Below are 21,138 nucleotides of genomic sequence, written 5' to 3' on the forward strand. Positions count from 1 at the left end.
TAATTTGCATTTGCTTTTTGGAATAGACTTTGCAGTTTTACGACTCGATCGTTCTTCATGATGTTTTTGACAGGTTCTTTTGTAGGGAATATCGAAAGCGGATGGATGATGCAGAAGATAAAGCATTCGATAAAATTCGACTGCGTAAGTTCATCAATTAGTGGCAAACGATTTTAATGGAGACTCTTCTCAAAACATGGTTCTGTATCCGATCCAAAACATAGTACGTTAAAGTTTTAAACTCAGATATCTAAGCCTTGTTATAGTCAAAATGATACGTACTGTTCGTTAAACTCATGGATTAGTTTAAAAAAAAAAGGGTTAAACGTTAACTAGCATGAAAAAGCATAAATGATAATTGGTTCTACAACAAGTGGCGCACATTGACATGTAAATAGCATAACTCGTAATTTTTTTTATTGAGAGGTGTCACAAAAATAAATTTACAAACTTATGTGGCTAGTTATGATACGCTAGATCTACTTTACACTAAAAAAAGTTTCGCAATCTAATGTATCAAGCAGGCTATATCAATTTGTGTCCTTATTTTTGTGAGATCTTTTTATAAACCAAACATTCCCATCCATTTATGCAACTTTATGCTTTGGAAGTTGAGGACTATAAGCGCGGAACGATGCAAATAGAAGAGCCTATAAAAGGGAAATGCAACGAGGAAAGCACGGAAATCATAATAGCCAGGTACAATCAACGAAAAATAATTTTATTGATTGCTGAAAGCTACAAAGAACAAATTATATCATAAAACCGCAAAGCTACAAGGAAAAAATTACATCATAAAGCCGCAAAGCTACAAGGAACAAATCACATCGTAAAGCAGCAGAACTACAGGGAACAAGTCGCAACAAGTTCTAGTGTCCGACCTTAAACCTAGAACATAAAATGGTCAGGGATAATCTAAAAGGACCAGGAGTCCGCACTGTTCTTAGACCCATCTGAAACAGGATAAACTGAAAATCTACAACGACGACGAAGATACCGCCAAGAATTAGAATATCTTGGAGTTGATTTCTACGTTGAGAGCTGCTTACCGGACGAAAGTCATTCACCACTACAACCAAGCCCGAACAAATTATGCTTCCGAGTAAGCATCAAGCTATGGAGAATGGCTTTAAAGTCGAGTCCTGTAAGCAAAAGGGAAAGAATGAGTGAGACACAATAAATAAAAGGAAAAGAACAAGAACAGGGGTTCAAGACCCCCACAATGGAGGATGGGCAGTTCCACCACATGTAATCATCCAGGATGGAACTGCCATGACCAGCAGCAACTTGAGAACAGCCAGAGGACCCGTCGTCCACTAGGGTGTGAAGATTTCGTCGAAGTCATGAAAGATAGAAGAAAAAGTAAAGGAACTTCGGAATAAAAGCGAAGAAAGACAAAGGAATTAAGAGCTTAAGCAGCAGAGCAAGAATCACATAATGAAGGAGAAAAGACAGAGTGGGTATAATGGGTTTCCCAACGTGAAAGAGGGTCCATATATAGGCGGGGTTGACGTTTGACCTACTGAGGCACCATAACTCCACGTATCACCATGTGTCCCCCCAAAGAATCAGAATCCCTCGATTATCGCAATCGCTGCAAAGTGTATCTGCTGGTACAATATGCAGAGTTAATGTTTGCACTACACGAACTCATGATGCAAAAATTGAAGGGGAATCATTCAACGCAAAACGTAACTGACTCCACTATTGCCACGTGGGAGTAAAATGTACGGTCGCTCGGCACACAGTGAAGAGGGTTGGGAGATCCAACAAAACGAAGGGTTAAGGAATGAAGAGAGAATTCCCCTCAGACCCCGCTCGAGAGGAATTGACAGGGTAATTATAAGGGATTTTTCCCACTGACTTAGAGCCCACTGGGCCTCAACCTAATACTCGGCCTAAGTGCCCCTAAGTCTGCGTAGGGGACGGAACATCTGCCAGGAAGAGGCGTCGAACGGTCAATAGGACGGATCAGCCTAGTCTTTGGCTGCTTTCAGAACCCAGAGACTTGCATAGAGCGTAGCGAAAAATGCGGAGGAAAGAGGCCAATATTAAAAACATGAACAAAAGGCTAAGCGGCTAGCGGCGTCGGAAGGGTTAAACCGGATGCCAGCGAGGTGGGTTGAGAATCTTGGAACCCAGTCGTGGGCTGTGGCCGCCTAAATAATAATAATAATAATAGAATATAATAAAGAAAGCCCAGCTGAGCATGGTCGTTCAAAACAGCAAAGCACAGTGCGATTAAAAGCAAGCACGGCACAGCCGGCTAGCGGGGTGGGTAGGAGCCCTACGAACCCCTTCATCATAATTCTCCAAACCAGCCACCAATGCAAAAAAGATACAAAGAAATGACATAAAGAACAAGGTATGTTTACTAATCAATATATATATGCAAGTCGTTGGGTTGCCACGCTGGTGGGAATATCGACAAGCACAAGCCTCTGAAGGTACTTTTGGTGAAAGATCTCAAACGTAGCTTCAGACTCTCCATAAGGAATGCCCGTATTGATCTACGGCCCTCGACGACCCCACGTCCCCACTCTTCGTCACGAAATCTTGGGAACCACTTTAGCTGCCTTTGTAAGGAGAGGGTGACATCTTAAAGACTTTGGTTCAGTTGCTCCAACCGCTCATTCTCCTCTCGTGCTCGGGATAAGTCATCCCGAAGATTTTGGTTAAGCTGCTCCAATTGCGATTTCTCCTCCTACGACTTATGCTAGTGTTTCTGCAACGCTCTGACTTTTTTTCCTTTTTGCGCTCGTCCGCCAGGTCGAGCGCCTCCTCTCCAGCTCATGCCTCAACAGTTCCTTCTCCTCCCTTTCACCACGAGCCTGATCCAAATTCTCCTGAACAACTGCCTCCTGATCATCCACAATGAAAGCTGCAAACTGGGAAGTACCCTGGCGACCAAAAGGAAAGGCTAGAAATAAAAGAAGAGAAAAGAGAGAGCGGAAAAGAAGGAGAAGGCGGGAAAGAAACTGTCAAACTTCATGGAAAAAGCTAGACAAGCACTCAACGACCCAATCAATAGCCTCATCTCGGCTCCCCTTCATGGCCAGCCGGGACATAGGTCGCCCTTTCAAAGCTGCAGTCTTTTCTCCCTTTTGCAGGCCCGTTTTTTAATACTTGAGTTGTCAGAGCTTGACTCAAAAGTGTACAAAATACGACATTAACAAGGAATTTCCATCGATCCTTTATCACTTCACTAGATCATATATATCACGATCTACATTCTAATCAAAGCATTATTTGATCAACATTCTTCTCGGATTGATCATCTTTCCTTTGATAATAAAAAAATTACTTAGCAGTTTGAAACTCAATATATTATAGCAAGTTAATTAGCAGACAGAGAGTGCAGATCGATATTGGTAGTTTCTTTGAATTAGTAATTTATTTATTTGTGATTGATGAAGAAAAACTTAAAGGTGTTTTCCCTAATTTAATATAAAACTATATATAGGTAACTATTATGAAAGGAAAATCTATATATGTCATGATGAAAGATTAATTATCAAAGATTAATTAAGATCAGACAATTTCATGAAATATTTGTGGTTTATAACATTCATTTCTCCCTATATTGATGACTGAAATCTTCACCTCCAGCACTGCACACAGTATTATGTACAAAGAACTTCAAATTTTCGTGGAAATTCTAATTTAGCCTAAGTGACACTCTTTTCAGTGAGACTCAAATCACGTTTGGGTCTATACTTTAAAATGACTAATTAATTATTTAATTGAAATTTTTTAAATTTATTATAAGAGCAAGAATTTCTTCAATTTAGATATTTAATTTAACTAAGAATTATATTTTATTTTCTCTCACATATTTTGTTTTTACCATGAGAATGACTTTTATTACATTAATTTACCTTTCTATTGGTCAATAATCAGCCTACTTGTGATGGATCCAGCTGGCCATAAATTATAAATATCAAGTTGTGAAATTACACCTGGTGGGCCCATTGACCTCGTGAAGATACCCAGAACAAGTCCTCCATTTTCTTCCTACCGCGTTCTGAGATTCATAGAGGAAATTGCTGAGGGGACTCAGTCGCTTCTACCTATATATATATATAAGAAAAAGAACAAGGATTGACAAGCATCCCGAGGTTGTTCCATCTTCGGCCTCTCTCTCTCTCTCTCTCTCTCTCTCTCTCTATAGCAGAAGATCGATCGAGATCATCATGTATGATCAGCTATCGTACGTGTCTGATGTTTGCAAGTTCTTGCCCAAGGTTTGCAGCTAGCTTCTCATGCATGTAATATTTCCTTTTGGCTTTAAATCCCTTTATTCATTTGGAAATAAATAAATTTTCTTCGTTTTTTTTGGGATGATCACAGGTTTGTTTTGCATGGGATGAAGGTGGATGAATTAATATTGGTGTCGACGATGCTGATAAAGGGCAATAATTGTCGGAGACTGATCACAGTTGCAAACAAAACATGCATTGACCATGTCCGAACAACATTGGTAAAGTGTCGAACCCATGCATGCAAAACAAGGTTAAGCCTAATTAATTTTCATAATATTAATGATATATTAATTATGGTTATGCACTCATCATATTAGAAAAATCCTTTGCGCTCTAGTCTTGATTTGAGATGGCATCGAACATTTTGGCATTACACCCAACATGCATGTTTCTCTTCCTTTTGTCTATACTCTTTTATGGGCCAGGGCCTTTCATAATTAATTAGAAAATTTTCATTTGGACAAGGGGTTTAAATCGGTTTAGTCCAGTCCGGGAATGTCACACCCGGGCCCAATCTTAGCCTAGGCCCATAGAGAAGCTCTATTGCTAAGTAAAACCGTTCTATTTATGAGTTGTGTGTGCACTCTTATTTTATTTATTTATTTATTATTACTATTATTTTATCTTCTTCATTATTATTTTTATTATTTAGTTTTTCTTCCTATCTTCTCTTCCCCACCAGACGGTTTCCTCGACAGTTTTCCTAACCCGTTACCCATGTACTAATTTTTCTCAACAACTGCTCTCACTCATCATTTTATTTCCCTCTCCCATGCGCCTTCGATGCCATTTTGAAATATTCTCACATAAACTTTACCTTGTAAATGCTCTTTCTCTTATCTTCTCCTTCAATTGATTTTTCTTTATCCACTAGTCACATCCCGTTTCAAACGTGCACCCACTTCGACAACTTCCATTGTTGCACGACTTCCACACCCACCACATTACTACGCCGCTACTAAGCTGTATCTTTGCCACCAACATACAAGCAGAGGACCACCGCCTCACACCTCCGGCAGACAGTCTTCCAGTGCATGCACCGCCACATGCAAGCCTCCTCCTCCTCCTCTGTTTTTCTACACTGAAACAGAGCAATGTCACCCCACTACAAGAAAAATAGGTATTTTGACCATTCTTTTGCAACGAAATTGACTATTTGTGACAAAATAGATTTATTTTTGCTGAAAATAGTTATTTCGCTGGAAATAACTAGTCGCAAATAAGCAGTTTTCTTGTAGTGGGGCCCCAAACTTAGGAGCAAGCTGCCACACGTCTCCTCCTCCATAAACCACCTTCCACCTCCAGACCATGCAGGACGCACGACAGAAGCAACTAGTCGCGCCTAGTTGTAGCACCATGGGATACAACCCCCATGGCCCAGCCTCTCCGTGACCTTAAACGGGAACTAGCCCCACACACACGTCAGCCCCTGCACGATCACCCACCACTCTCAAGCAGCTTCGTAGGCAGTATAAGACATCAGAGGACAAGCCTCCACATTCGGACGTTGCTCTGGGTGACTATATAAATTATAACATGATTTATAATTTATTATTAATTGATAGTATATATTATTTAATATTTCATATAGTCAATAATAATAAATTAGATAAAAATTACATCATTAGCTTATATAATTACTATATAAAATTAATATATTAAATTATTAAAAATATTTTAAATATATATAGTTCGGTCTGGTCCACCCTCAAGTATGTCACAATACCTCTTATAGAACCCAATGCGATCCTCCACCTTAGAATTCCACCCTTTACCATGATAACCATAGAATTCAAACCACCGAGATTTCCTTGGCTTCTCCCTTATCTTATCTCCCAAATCAGTTACGATTGAATGATACAAATAAACACTTATCTACTCTAAGAGATAACTCTTGACTGTATTTAAATTTATGTTATTATGTATCCTTGTATTTCAAAACTTCTTCTGAAATTGTATATAAATGAGAACAGTCACACGGTTTATGGCATTAAGGCCAATACCATTTTACAGAGTTTTACAGAGTATCACAGCCATTGGCATACGCCTAATTTCAATCGATCATCTCCTTCTCACCTATGGCCTCCTCTTCTTTCGCTTCCTCCAATGTTACTTTTGCTCCTCCAAACATTGGTCATCTGGTATTGATCAAACTGAGTGACTCAAACTATCTCATATGGCCATCTCAGATTGTGCCAGTGCTGAAAAGTCATGACTTGATGGGTTTCGTGGATGGTTCTGAGCCGTGTCCATCAAAGTCTCTTGATGGTTCTCTTAATCCAGAATATATTCTCTAGAATAAGAGAGATCAGTGTGTGTTAAGTTGGATCAATGCCACTTTGTCTGACAAGGTGCTAGCCTCTATCTATGGCATCATATCTGCTCGAGAGGTGTGGAGTTCTCTGGCAAACAAGTTTGCCTCTCAATCCAGAACCCGTGTACACCACCTAAAGCGAAAGCTGTAGACTCTTCATCAAGGGTCAATGAAGTGCATTGATTTTCTTGAAAAAGCGAAGTTGGTGTCAGATGAATTAGTTGCATTTGGTAAGCCACTTGAGGATGATGACTTAATGTCTTATATCGTGAGTGGTCTCAACCCCTCCTTTAATCCTTTTATAACTTCTCTGTCCTTTGCTACTAGAAACAAGAATGTTTCTTTTGAAAATTTTCAAACCGAGCTCTTGTCATATGAGCTATTATTGGAAAACCAGAATACTGCTATACCACCTGAGACTAATAATTTTGCATTCTTCACTCCCAAATCCAACCAACAGCAGTACAACCGCAAACTCAAAAACCCAAATAAACCATATTCACATCCTTCATATTCACAAAATCCTCGTCCTCAATATTCACCAAAACCCTCTGGTTTACCTTCCTCAACTCAGCCAAATCAGCAGCAGCACTCATTTTCCACTCCCAAGTCACCTTGTCAAATATTGAGGCATTAGATTGCTTTCACATAATGGATTATGCATATCAGAGTCGTCATCCACCAACCCAGGTAGCTGCTATGGTGGCACATAGCAATGCTGAGCAAGAGGAAGAGAAATGGTTTGCTGACAGTGGAGCTAATCAACACATTACTGCCAATCTGGAGCATCTCACTCTGCAACAACCATACACAGGACAAGAAAATGTAGTTGTTGGTAATGGCCAAGGTTTGAGTATTGCACATACTGGTACTGCTATTTTTCATACGTCTGAAGCTAAATTAAACCTCAAACGTGTCCTCCATTGTCCTCAAGCTTCTACCAATTTGCTTTCCATCAATCAATTCTGTCTTGATAATCATTACTTCTTTATTCTATCTAGTACTCATTATTTTGTCAAGGACATACAAACGGGGATGATACTACTGGAAGGCAGGAGTGAAGGGGGTCTCTATCCAATCCATTTGCAGTCAATGCCTATCAATAAATCACATGCTTTGGCAGCCGTAGTAGGAATTAAAACCCCAGTTTCAGTTTGGCATCTAGATTAGGATATGCATCTCTTCCCATTGTATCTCAGTTATTAAATAAACATTCCTTACCTGTTGAAGGATCAGTGAATAAAATGCACTTTTGTGAACCTTGCCAACTTGGCAAAGGTAAACAACTTCCTTTCAAACCTTCTACTCGTGTTTCTTTCTTTCCTTTGCAATTAATTCATACCGATGTATGGTCTTGTTCTATCAAATATCTCAATGGATGCAAGTATTATGTTATATTCATTGATGACTTTTCACGATTCTCATGGCTTTATCCTCTCCAAAATAAATATGATGTATATGCTTGTTTTGTTAAATTCAAAATGCTAGTTGAAAACCAATTTTCCTGCGAAATTAAACAATTACAATCGGATGGAGGTGGAGAATACATGTCCAACCAATTTTAATCATTTCTTTCCTCCAATGGAATCCAACATCGCCTTACTTGTCCTCATACACCCCCAACAAAATGGGATTACTGAACGCAAACACCATCATGTGGTGGAAATGGGACTGTCTCTGTTAGCTCAGTCACTTTTGCCCACTAAATTATGGGTTGATGCCTTTTTAGCATCCATTTTTCTCATTAAGAGACTGCCAACACCTACTCTTGATAATCAAACACCATATCTTAAACTATTTGGCAAGCATCCTGATTATACCTCCCTACGCACCTTTGGTTGTGCTTGTTTTCCATTATTGTGACCATTTGCAACTCACAAATTGATGTTCATATCCAAACGTTGCATATTTCTGGGTTATAGTTCCCATAAAAATGGATATAGATGCTTGGATCTTGTCACTCAAAAAGTGCTAATCTCACGGCATGTTATGTTTAATGAGAATACATTTCCTGCTAAGGATGGATTGCAGTCCTCTGAACCTCTTCCAATGGTCTTCTCTCAAGGTACGTTTTTACCTTCTCCTTCTTTTTCTTTATCTACTTCTAATTTACCACATTTATCTCCAACCATTTCAGATTCACCTGATTCTCCTCTAGAATCCTTACCTGCCCCTACTTCTCCTAATATTTCCACTCTACCTGCCCCTACTTCTCCTACTTCTCCTAATACTTCTCCCACACCTAGTCCAACTCCTATCCTCTCTATACCCGAAGTTTCCTCTTCTTCCAATCAATCTCATCACCCCATGACAACTCGCTCCCAAACAGGTAACCTCAAGTCTCGCACATTTTCAAACTTTAAACTCTATTCCACCAAATATCCTCTCCAAGCTTTATCCAGTAATGTGACTCCACATGAACCAAACTCTTACCGACAAGATGCTTTATTATGTGAATGGTGTGCTGCTATGAGAGAGGAATATGATGCTTTATTGGCTAATGAGACATGGAAGCTATGTCTTAGACCTGTTGATCATAATGTGGTAGGAAATAAGTGGGTGTATAAAGTCAAACAAACACCCACAGGTGAGGTTGACAGACTCAAAGCAAGATTAGTAGCTTTGGGATTTGCTCAAGAAGAAGGTATTGACTTTACTGAGACTTTTAGTCCAGTAATTAAGCCTTCTACTGTACGGGTGCCTCTTACACTTTCTGTTCAATTTGATTGGAAAATTAGACAGCTTGATGTATCTAACGCTTTTCTTCATGGGATCTTGCTAGAGGATGTATATATGGAGCAACCTAAGGGGTTTGTTAATTCAAATTTTCCAGATTATGTTTGCAAACTGACCAAGTCACTTTGTGGCCTCAAACAAGCACCTCGTGCTTGGTTTATGCGTCTATCTCAAACTCTACTTGAATTCGGTTTTCTATCCTCACCAATGGATGCCTCCTTATTTGTCTATCATAAGGGCAATATTCATCTATTTATCCTCATCTATGTAGATGATATCCTTGTTACAAGTACAGATCCTTCTCTCATTCAGTCTCTAATCAAGAAGCTGCAGACCGAGTTCAAGATGAAAGACCATGGTCCTTTAGGCTATTTTCTCGGCATCCAAGCAAGTCGTGACTCTTTTGGACTACATCTTCGACAGTACAAGTATATTGGGGATCTTCTTCATCAAACCAAGATGGCTGGGGCCAAACCTGCTTCCTCTCCTTGTACCACAGGCCTTAAATTATCCGTTCATGTTGGTGAGCCACTCACTACCTCTCAAATTACATAATATCGACAAACTGTGGGAGCTCTCCAATATTGCACCTTGACTAGACTTGATATAGCATTTTCTGTCAACCAATTATGTCAACATATGCATTGTCCTAATTCTGTTCATTGGACAGCAGCAAAACTTGTCTTACGATACTTAAAAGGCACCATTGATCTGGGATTGTGGTACACTAAGGGTGAGCAAACTCTTCAGGCCTTTTGTGATTCAGACTGGGCTGGTAATCCCAATGATCGAAGATCAACTACCGGGTATGGTGTTTTCTTTGGCTCTTGCTTAATCTTGTGGACTGCCAAGAAACAATCTGTGGTAGCTCGTTCTAGCACTGAAGCAGAATATAAGGCATTAACTATTACTACTGCTGAGCTGTATTTGCTTCGTATGCTCCTTAAAGAACTTCATATTTCTTTGCCTACAGCTCCTACTATTTGGTGTGATAACAATGGTGCTCTTGCTCTTGCTTCTTATCATGTGTTTCATGCTCGCACTAAACATATTGAAGTTGATTTTCACTTCATCCGTGAGAAAGTTGCTAATCGAGATATTTCCCTTCAGTTTATTGGTTCTTATGATCAAACTGCTTATATAATTACAAAGGGACTAAGTTTAGCTCCGTTTTGTCTGCTTCGTGACTAGCTAATGGTAGTTTCTCTCCCCATTAGCTTGCGGGGGGATGATAAACACATAATTCAAACCATCGAGATTTCCTTGGCTTCTCCCTTATTCCTAGATCAGTTACGATTGAATGATACAAATAAACACTTATCTACTCTAAGAGATAACTTTTGACTGTATTTAAATTTCTGTTATTATGTATCCTTGTATTTTAAAACTTCTTTTGAAATTGTATATAAATGAGAATAGTCACACGGTTTATGGCATTGAGGCCAATACCATTTTATAGAGTTTTACATACCACACTTCAGTCCACCATTGATGATGTTTGTGATTACACCATATCCCAGAACCTGACCAGCCGACCTGTCAGCACCGGATGGATTCCATCTCCCGATGATAACATCGTGGCATGACGGCTTTGGTGACTGTGGAGTCATCCAGAACCAAAGTGCTATTTTGAATGAGATTATTGGCCGGGTTAATGGCCACAAGGTCAGGGTTGTTCAATAGGTCCACTCCTATGGCTTTTCCACACCTCCCATAGTTGTAGTTCCTGAATAATGACAATTTTTTGTATACATCACAAAAAAAATATATAATTGAAAGACAAAAAGTCATATAGATAATGTAATTGTAAAGGTGATACTGATATATACTGACCATGAAAGTTGGATAAGACCTCGGCCATAATATTGCCTGCTAGGAGCACAAGGATAATTTGGATCCGAAGCATAGTAGGATCCAGGGTTTTGTTCCCTTAGATAGCAATATCCCCAAGAGTATGGGCCATCTGGTGCGCTTGCCCATCCTCCTGCATATACATATCACAACACAGGTTAATTCTCTGTGAACCGAAATTTTTGGTCTGGACCGAACCAGTCCCAAAAAAGTTTGAAATCAATATAAATCAATATATATTCCATGTGGTTATGCAATTTCTTTTTCTCTATTTGTCCAAAAAAGTCACTACATAAATCAGCACTTTCTAGTGATTTTCAATCAATATGTCATATAATAGTGGTTTTCTTGACTTTTATCAATTGAATCGAGTATGGTTTTCTTCATAAAAAATCGCATTAAGAATTTGCATCAAATAGCAATTTTATTTTATATATAATAGTGATAAATATTATAATGATTTTATTTATATATATATAATAGTGATAAATATTATAGTAATGTTATTTTTTATTTATATATTATAGTAATTTTATTTTTAGTAATAAATATTATAATAATTTTATTATAGTGATTTTTTAATATTAATAAATATTGTAGTGATTTTATTTTACTTTATATATAATAATGATAAATATTATAATGATTTTATTTTTAATTTATATATAATAGTGATAAATATTATAATGATTTTATTTATATATTATTTATATATTATATATTATAGTAATGTTATTTTTTATTTATATATTATAGTGATTTTATTTTTAATTTATATATAATAGTGATAAATATTATAGTAATGTTATTTTTTATTTATATATTATAGTGATTTTATTTTTAATTTATATATAATAGTGATAAATATTATAGTATTTTATTTTTTATTTATATATAATAGTGATTTTATTTTTTATTTATATATTTTAGTGATTTTATTTTTTATTTATATATAATAGAGATAAATATTATAATGTTTTTATTTTTTATTTATATATTATAATGATTTTATTTTTTATTTATATTTAATAGTGATTTTATTTTTTATTTATATATTATAGTGATTTTATTTTTTATTTATATATTATAGTGATTTTATTTTTTATTTATATATTATAGTGATTTTATTTTTTATTTATATATTATAATGATTTTATTTTTTATTTCTATTTAATAGTGATAAATATTGTAGTGATTTTATTTTTTATTTATATATTATAGTGATTTTATTTTTTATTTATATATTATAGCGATTTTATTTTTTATTTATATATTATAGCGATTTTATTTTTTATTTATATATTATAGTGATAAATATTTTTTATTTATATATTATAGTGATTTTATTTTTTATTTATATATTATAGTGATTTTATTTTTTATTCATATATCATAGCAATTTTATTTTTTATTTATATATTATAGCGATTTAATTTTTTATTTATATATTATTGCAATTTAATTTTTTATTTTATATTTATATATTATAATGATTTTATTTTTTATTTATATTTAATATTGATAATTATAGTAATGTTATTTTTTATTTATATATTATAGTAATTTTATTTTTAGTAATAAATATTATAATAATTTTAGTATAGTGATTTTTTAATATTAATAAATATTGTAGTGATTTTATTTTACTTTATATATAATAATGATAAATATTATAATGATTTTATTTTTAATTTATATATAATAGTGATAAATATTATAATGATTTTATTTATATATATATAATAGTGATAAATATTATAGTAATGTTATTTTTTATTTATATATTATAGTGATTTTATTTTTTATATATATATAAATATTATAGTTTTTATTTTTTATTTATATATTATAATGATTTTATTTTTTATTTATATTTAATAGTGATTTTATTTTTTATTTATATATTATAGTGATTTTATTTTTTATTTATATATTATAATGATTTTATTTTTTATTTATATTTATTATAGTGATTTTATTTTTTATTTATATATTATAGTGATTTTATTTTTTATTTATATATTATAGTGATTTTATTTTTTATTTATATATTATAATGATTTTATTTTTTATTTCTATTTAATAGTGATAAATATTGTAGTGATTTTATTTTTTATTTATATATTATAGTGATTTTATTTTTTATTTATATATTATAGCGATTTTATTTTTTATTTATATATTATAGCGATTTTATTTTTTATTTATATATTATAGTGATAAATATTTTTTATTTATATATTATAGTGATTTTATTTTTTATTTATATATTATAGTGATTTTATTTTTTATTCATATATTATAGCAATTTTATTTTTTATTTATATATTATAGCGATTTAATTTTTTATTTATATATTATTGCAATTTAATTTTTTATTTTATATTTATATATTATAATGATTTTATTTTATATTTATATTTAATATTGATAAATATTATAGTTATTTTATTTTTTATTTATATATTATAGTGATTTTATTTTTTATTTATATATTATAGCGATTTTATTTTTTATTTATATATAATAGTGATAAATATTTTTTATTTATATATTATACTGATTTTTTATTTATTTATATATTATAATGATTTTTTTTATATATTTAATAATGATAAATATTATAGTGATTTTATTTTTTATTTATATATAATAATGATAAGTATTATAGAATGTTTGTGAATAGTTATGAGTAGAGATTGAAGTGAGTTTGTAGGTCCCATTGAAAGTATTTTAAATTGTTTGGCATGTGAAAGATTTTCAAAAGTACGAGAATACTTGGAAAGTGTTGAAGATACTCTAATACCCAAACACAGCCTAAGACGCGACTCAGTCACTAACTCTGGCCTACAGCTATAGCGTTAGCATTTCTCCTACATTGTCCAAAGAGAAGTGCAGAAGAAGAAATATCGATCTTCAGGGAATTAACGTTTCTACCTTCTTTCTTTAAGCCCTAAGCTTTTAGCAGAACATATAATATGGATCGGCTACCATGTGTGATGATCTTTGCCATCGCTCCCACAAGGTAATTTACTTTTTGGAATAGACTTTGCAGTTCTACGACTCGATCGTTCTTCATGATGTTTTCGACAGGTTCTTTTGTAGGGAATATCGAAAGCGGGTGGATGATGAAGATGAAGCATTTGATAAAAGTCGACTGCGTAAGTTCATCAATTAGTGGCGCAAACGATTTTAATGGAGACTCTTCTCAAAACATGGTTCTGTATCCAATCCAAAACAGAGTACGTTAAAGTTTTAAACTCAGATATCTAAGCCTTGTTATAGTCAAAATGATACGTACTGTTCGTTAAACTCATGGATTAGTTAAAAAAAAAAAGATTAAACATTGACTAGCATGAAAAAGCATAAATGATAATTGGTTCTACAACAAGTGGCGCACATTGACATGTAAATAGCATAACTCGTAATTTTTTTTATTGAGAAGTGTCACGAAAATAAATATATAAACTAATGTGATTAGTTATGATACGCTAGATCTATTTTACATTAAAAAAAAATTCACAATCTAATGTATCAAGCAGGCTATATCAATTTGTGTCTTTATTTTTGTGAGATCTTTTATAAACCAAACATTCCCATCATTTATGCGACTTTATGCTTTGGAAGGTAATGATACTCTTCATTTTAGATTTATCATCCATAATCATTCATGCTAATGTGACACAGTGGTTTCATATGTCTATAACTTATAGCTATTTTTTTTTTTATATACATTTAGAGAGGGGGTCGAACCCATGATCTCCATTTTGAAGATGTGTATATTGTGTTAGAGCACTCTCATTAGATTAGTTAAAACTTAAATTTATTGAGTATTTAGTTATTAGAGAGCAAAATATACTCACAATGGATTAGTTAAATTTCAAATATTTGGAATTTAGTTACAGTGACTTTCAATTTTTTTTTCAAATTTAAAGGTTACTGTACATGCATCAAATACATATTTCATTAATTATTTTTCTCTCCCTTTCTTTCTATCACATATTTTATCACAATTGGTATATTAATTTGAGTTAGTGATATATTAATTTAATAAGAATATGATTATTAATTAATATATAATAGGTAGAATAGTAAAATATGATAAAATAAATTAATTAATAATTAAAAAATTAAATATTTTTAAACTTATTAGTTATTTATTACTATACAATGTATAAATGTATAATCTAATATGGAGATTTGATGTGAATAACTAAAATGAAATTCATCTTATATTATTTTATTGTTATATATTGAAAAAATATCTATTCCAATGTAGAGATTTATATAAATAGAATAGTTAAAAATTAAATTTCTCTTATATTTATAAAAAATATCATTTAATTTTAACTAATCCAATGAAAATACTCTCAGTAGGCCACATGCCCTACGGCCCAACTTAACTGGTTAATTGTGCTAAATGAATATGTATGAGTGAAAACAATAATATTTATCTCTTGTAAATCATGGAGCAGTTTTAGGAGGAATCAATGGGCTTTTGTTTTGTGGCCTAGGCTCAGTCTTCAGCCTGTACCTGGAAGTATGGGCTTCTGTGCAATGTTGCCTTTTATTGCGGCCTGTATATAGTATGTAACTATGTATGATTATCTCACTTTTATCTCATTAAATAAGGAATAATATATTTATTATTATTAAATAATTATTTATTACATTTATTACTATTAATATACCACATACTATTTAATATGATTAAAATATAATGAGAGTGTGATGTATAGCATTACTCATTATAAAAATTATGAAAATGATAGATAGTCAAATGTTTTTACACTTATTTATATAATTATGTTTTAAATGAGGAGTATTTTTGTAATAAAAATAATATTAATTTACATAAATATCTTCATTTTAAAATATAATTATAAAAATAATTGTATATATACCGTTATTAGACAATGTTAAGGGATCGAGAAATGTGTCTCTACGTTATATGATACGTACAATTACATTTTTTTCTAAATATTTTTAAATATTTTTTAAAAAAAAGTCACTAAAAATCACTGCCCAAAAAAAATAAAAATAAAAAAGTATCCATCACTTTGGGACACCATTCTATGTCCCCAAGCATTTTCTATCATTATTATTTGAGCAGTGCTACAGTCAACAAATTTGTATCCCGAATAGGTTACCGAATAGTGTATATCAATTTTTTAATTTTTATTTATCTTTTTCATGTATTTTTTTAATTACCGTAAACATTTAAAAAAAATTTATAACATTATTAAAAAAATATATTCTTAATTATTAAGTAAAAAAAAATTAAAAAAAATTAAAAAAAAATTTATTCGGGACACTATTGGATCCCGAATTCGGGACCAAAGCATTTTCTATCATTATTATTTCTTGCGTCAATCTTCTTTGTTGACTTTTCTCTATCCTGGGGTGGTCTAGGCAAGATTTATTACATTTTATGAAGTCCAGCCATTACACGCCGTGACAACGTTAGATAGAAACTTGAGGCCGAAGCAACTGCACGCATTTTTCCTTCCATCTGCGTCATGCCTAGTCACGTCCAACGCGATCCAAGTAGTCAGTAACCTGGGTTTTGGTATCAATTAAGACCGAAGTGCCGACAATTCCATTAATATATATCTCTCTCTCTGCCAGATTCCAGTAATTATTAGCAAATAGCAACAGTAGTAGTACTACTTGATCTTGAAGGTAAAAGATATCGATCGAGCCTTTCATGAACTTGTCAAGATATATTTTTTCTTCGTGTTTTACTTTCTAATCGTCTTTGCTATATGCTATAGCTATATATTGTTTTTCGTGTTTTTTTTTTCCTTATTTTCTCATTGATTTCTGTTAGTTTGAGCTCTTAATTTGTTGTTTGTGTGTATTAACAGCTCACTTGCCAATAATCAAGCAAATATTCTCTCCATATTTATACCTCCAAGATTTTAGGAATTACTCTTTATGTTTTGTAACTGTAAATACATACTATATTGTAATAGTTACCTTAGATAGATTATACCATATTGTAATAGTTACCTTAAATAGATTTATTTCCTGTATCTATTTATTCTAATCTCTTTTCACTGTAAAAGTAAGAGTTTCAAAAATACAAAGTTTTATTTCTTGACATGGTATCAGCCTAATCGATCTTTTCCTATGGCTTCCCCCTCCCCATACCTCCTTCACCCATCCGACTCCCCTAGCCTCATCCTTGTCTCTGGTCTTCTCACCGGTGACAATTTTCCCAAATGGCAAAAAGCCATGACCCGTGCTCTCAACGCCAAAAACAAATTAGTTTTTGTTGATGGCACTCTCCCTCCACCCGACCCTACTTCTACAGATTACAAACAATGGAATCAAACTAAAGATATGGTTCTCACCTGGCTTCTCAACTCCATCAGTCCCTCCTTAGCTAACTCCCTTGAATTTCACACTGACCCTCGAGAAGTCTGGCTTGATCTTCAGTCTCGTTTTTGCCATGGCAATAATGCCAGGATTTATCACCTCAAGCGTGAGTTATCATCTCTGCAACAACACACCCAGTCGATTCATGACTATTACAATCAAATCAGGCAAATATGGGATGAACTCAGCCATTTACAAAAAACCAACGATCTGAAAAAATTACAGCAACAATTTGAAGATGAGAGAGTTTACCAATTTTTACTCGGCCTAAATGATTCTTTTTCCCAACTCCGAACCCAAATCCTTGCCATGGAAACCCTTCCCCCCATCACCAAAATTTTTTCTATTCTTTTTCAGGAAGAGCAACAGCGTCTCCTTCATGTCCGACCAACAATGGCGTCGGAAGCAACCCATGCCTTCGCCGCTCACTCTGGTGGTCCTCCAAAGAAGCCCCTGCTCTGCACCGAATGCGGCAAGCACGGCCACACTCGTGACCGATGTTGGCGGATCATTGGGTATCCCACAAGTCGTGAGTCCCGCGGCAAACAGCCGTCTTCCATCCTCGGCAAACCCCCTTCCTCGTCGCCCATGGTCCACCAAGTTTCTTCCTCATCTCCGATTCCCAGTTTAACGCCCGATCTATACCAGAGGTTACTCGATTTGCTCAAGCCGCCCACTCCCACCGCAAACTTCGTCGGTAACGTCTCCTCCTCTTTCTCTTTTGATAGCTACCGTGACTGGGTGGTCGATAGTGGCGCCACCGACCATCTCTGCCATGACCGAACCCTGTTCTCCTCCATGATTTCTCCATCCTCTGACCGAATGGTCACTTTACCGAATGGAAGCCTAATTAAAATTGAGGGAGTCGGCACTTGTGTCTTAGCCGAACACCTCATTTTACGAAATGTCCTTTTTGTTCCTCAATTTCTATTTAATCTTCTTTCTGTCCCTCAACTCACCACAACTAATTCTTGTACTAAACATATTGAGATTGATTGTCACATTGTTCGAGATAAAATTCGCTCCGGCCTTCTCAATGCTATTTACACCTCCACCCATGAGCAAGTTGCTGACATCTTCACCAAACCATTGGGCCGGGATCTCTTCCATCATTTTTTATCCAAGTTGGGCATTACAGACCTCCATGCACCAACTTGAGGGGGCGTATTAACAGCTCACTTGCCAATAATCAAGCAAATATTCTCTCCATATTTATACCTCCAAGATTTTAGGAATTACTCTTTATGTTTTGTAACTGTAAATACATACCATATTGTAATAGTTACCTTAGATAGATTATACCATATTGTAATAGTTACCTTAGCTAGATTTATTTCCTGTATCTATTTATTCTAATCTCCTTTCACTGTAAAAGTAAGAGTTTCAGAAATACAAAGTTTTATTTCTCGACAGTGTGTATGTTAATGGTGGTTATACATGCAGGTACTTAAATTTATAATTGATCACTTGAGAAGTCAGGTCTTGCATGAGTTACATGCATGCAGGTACTTAAATTTATAATCTGTTAATGGTGCTTGTTTTGCAGTTACTTTGTCTGGCAATTCAATGGTGATTAGACCTTGTTCAAGAAACACCATGATTAAAAACAAGTCAGATCTCACAATGAGAGTGGATGTGATAGTGCATCCTGGCAACTTTCTATCAAAGGCGAGTGTGCCTGAAATCCCAGCTGGAGAGCACAGGTATATCTGCTATGCAGATTTCGGCATTGAAACCAATGTCAACCGCAACGTCGAAGTGCTTGCTTACTGCGACGGTGCCAAGGAAAAGGACAAGAAACCTATTCCAACATCCGAGATAAGGGACAATCAAGGAATTGAATTGACGTACATGAACGGAAAGGTCGACTATCATCGTGTCAAGGGAAATATGATTGAGATGAATGGGTATATACGTACATGACTTGATCATCGTAGATCATGATGATGCATGCCTCTTGAACAATTTAATTATTAATTTCCTTGATGATCTTTTGCTCATGTCTTAATATAATTATTTCTTTTATTAGGGTAATCATCCTGATGAAACACGCAGCCAGAAAAATCAGGTCAATATTGTGGAAAATGGAAGATCATAAAGAACTGAGAAGTGCTGTTCTCGAGAACAACCGCGGCCTCTTGCAACCTGATGGAAAGAATAAGATTGCTCACGGAGATGGCTTGGGTACTCTTGAACCAAGTACTAGAGCTGGACCCGTTGGATGAAGGACGTGTGACTGTGACGTCTCTCGTGTTTTATTATATATATATATATATATCTATATATATATATATAGAAGACGCGTCCCTCATCCAACGGGTCCATCTTGACTCACATGATATCCAATTTATATATAATATATATGTATATATATATAATTAGTAATTACCCTCCAATAATGTATGATTGTGTAGTAGTACTTGTCGCGCTTCTTTCATGCACCCTACATATACGCTTCTTAATTTGTACAATGTAATACTTATTTTTTTTCTTTTGCATATATATATGCAGGTTGTCTATATTATATACTTCTTCAATATATATTGGTTTTTGTTTGGATATATATGAATTAAATTATCAAACTCTCTTCTAGCTTTCCATTAGCTTAATTAATAGTATTTTTGGAACAGGTTATAATGATTTAAATTCACTTGTAAGCGACATACATGGATGATCAGGCCGATTTGTTTATCTTAAATTTAATATCGTAATATATAAGCTCCGTATACGCACCTTTAATTCTAACATAAGTAGTGCAGATCGATATTGGTAGTTTCTTTGAATTAGTAATTTATTTATTTGTGATTGATGAAGGAAAAAACTTAAAGGTATTTTCCCTCATTTAATATTGAACTATCTATATATATATATATATATTATATATATCGGTAACCATTATGAAAGGAAAATCAATATATATATATGTCATGAAAGATTAATTAAGATCAGACAATTATATCATGAAATATTTGTGGTTTATAACATTAATTTCTCCCTATATTAATGACTGAAATCTTCACCTCCAGCACTGCACGCAGTATTACAAAGAACTTCAAATTCCAGAGAAAAATCTAAGTTAGCCAAAGTGACACTCTCCAAGAGAGACTCAAACTTAGGGGTGTAAACTCAAACCGGAAAACCGGACCGGACCGGACCGAACCGGACCGGTTTTACCGGTTTTGAACCGGTCCGGTCCGGAACCGGTTTTTAAAACGTAAAAACCGGCCGGTTCCGGTCCGGTTCCGGAATTTTTTGGACCGAACCGAACCGGACCGGACCCGTTGATTAAAAAAAATAAAAAATAATATTTTTATATATAAGTTTTATACAAAATATTTTATATATATTAAATATTAATATATATAAGTTTTATATATAATGTATAATTATAAATTTTTATGTGAAATTTTATATATAACATATATATTCATATATGAAATAATTTCTTATTATAATTTATAAATTATTACATAAAATGTTAATACTAAATCACTAAAAGTTTATAACTAATACTAATATATAACTTATAACTATACCAATAGTCTAATATTAATACTATTATATAGTCTAATATATTAATAAAAGTATAAAACA

At 33.8% G+C, this 21,138-nt stretch overlaps 1 protein-coding gene and 1 pseudogene across 1 annotated transcript; one reads left to right on the plus strand and one right to left on the minus strand.

Moving 5' to 3' along the window:
* Nucleotides 1-4,150: 4,150 nt before the first annotated feature.
* LOC109003737 lies at nucleotides 4,151-19,867 on the plus strand. Its single transcript, XM_035688387.1, has 4 exons — nucleotides 4,151-4,244; nucleotides 4,351-4,480; nucleotides 19,091-19,451; nucleotides 19,574-19,867. Exons 3-4 carry the CDS (start codon nucleotides 19,111-19,113, stop codon nucleotides 19,767-19,769), a joined length of 537 nt encoding a protein of 178 aa, XP_035544280.1. The 5' UTR covers nucleotides 4,151-4,244; nucleotides 4,351-4,480; nucleotides 19,091-19,110; the 3' UTR covers nucleotides 19,770-19,867.
* On the minus strand, nucleotides 10,776-11,303 carry LOC109003196 (annotated as a pseudogene).
* Nucleotides 19,868-21,138: the final 1,271 nt, after the last annotated feature.

Source organism: Juglans regia, chromosome 1 (assembly GCF_001411555.2).
Source record: "Juglans regia cultivar Chandler chromosome 1, Walnut 2.0, whole genome shotgun sequence".
Taxonomy (NCBI): Eukaryota; Viridiplantae; Streptophyta; class Magnoliopsida; order Fagales; family Juglandaceae; genus Juglans; species Juglans regia.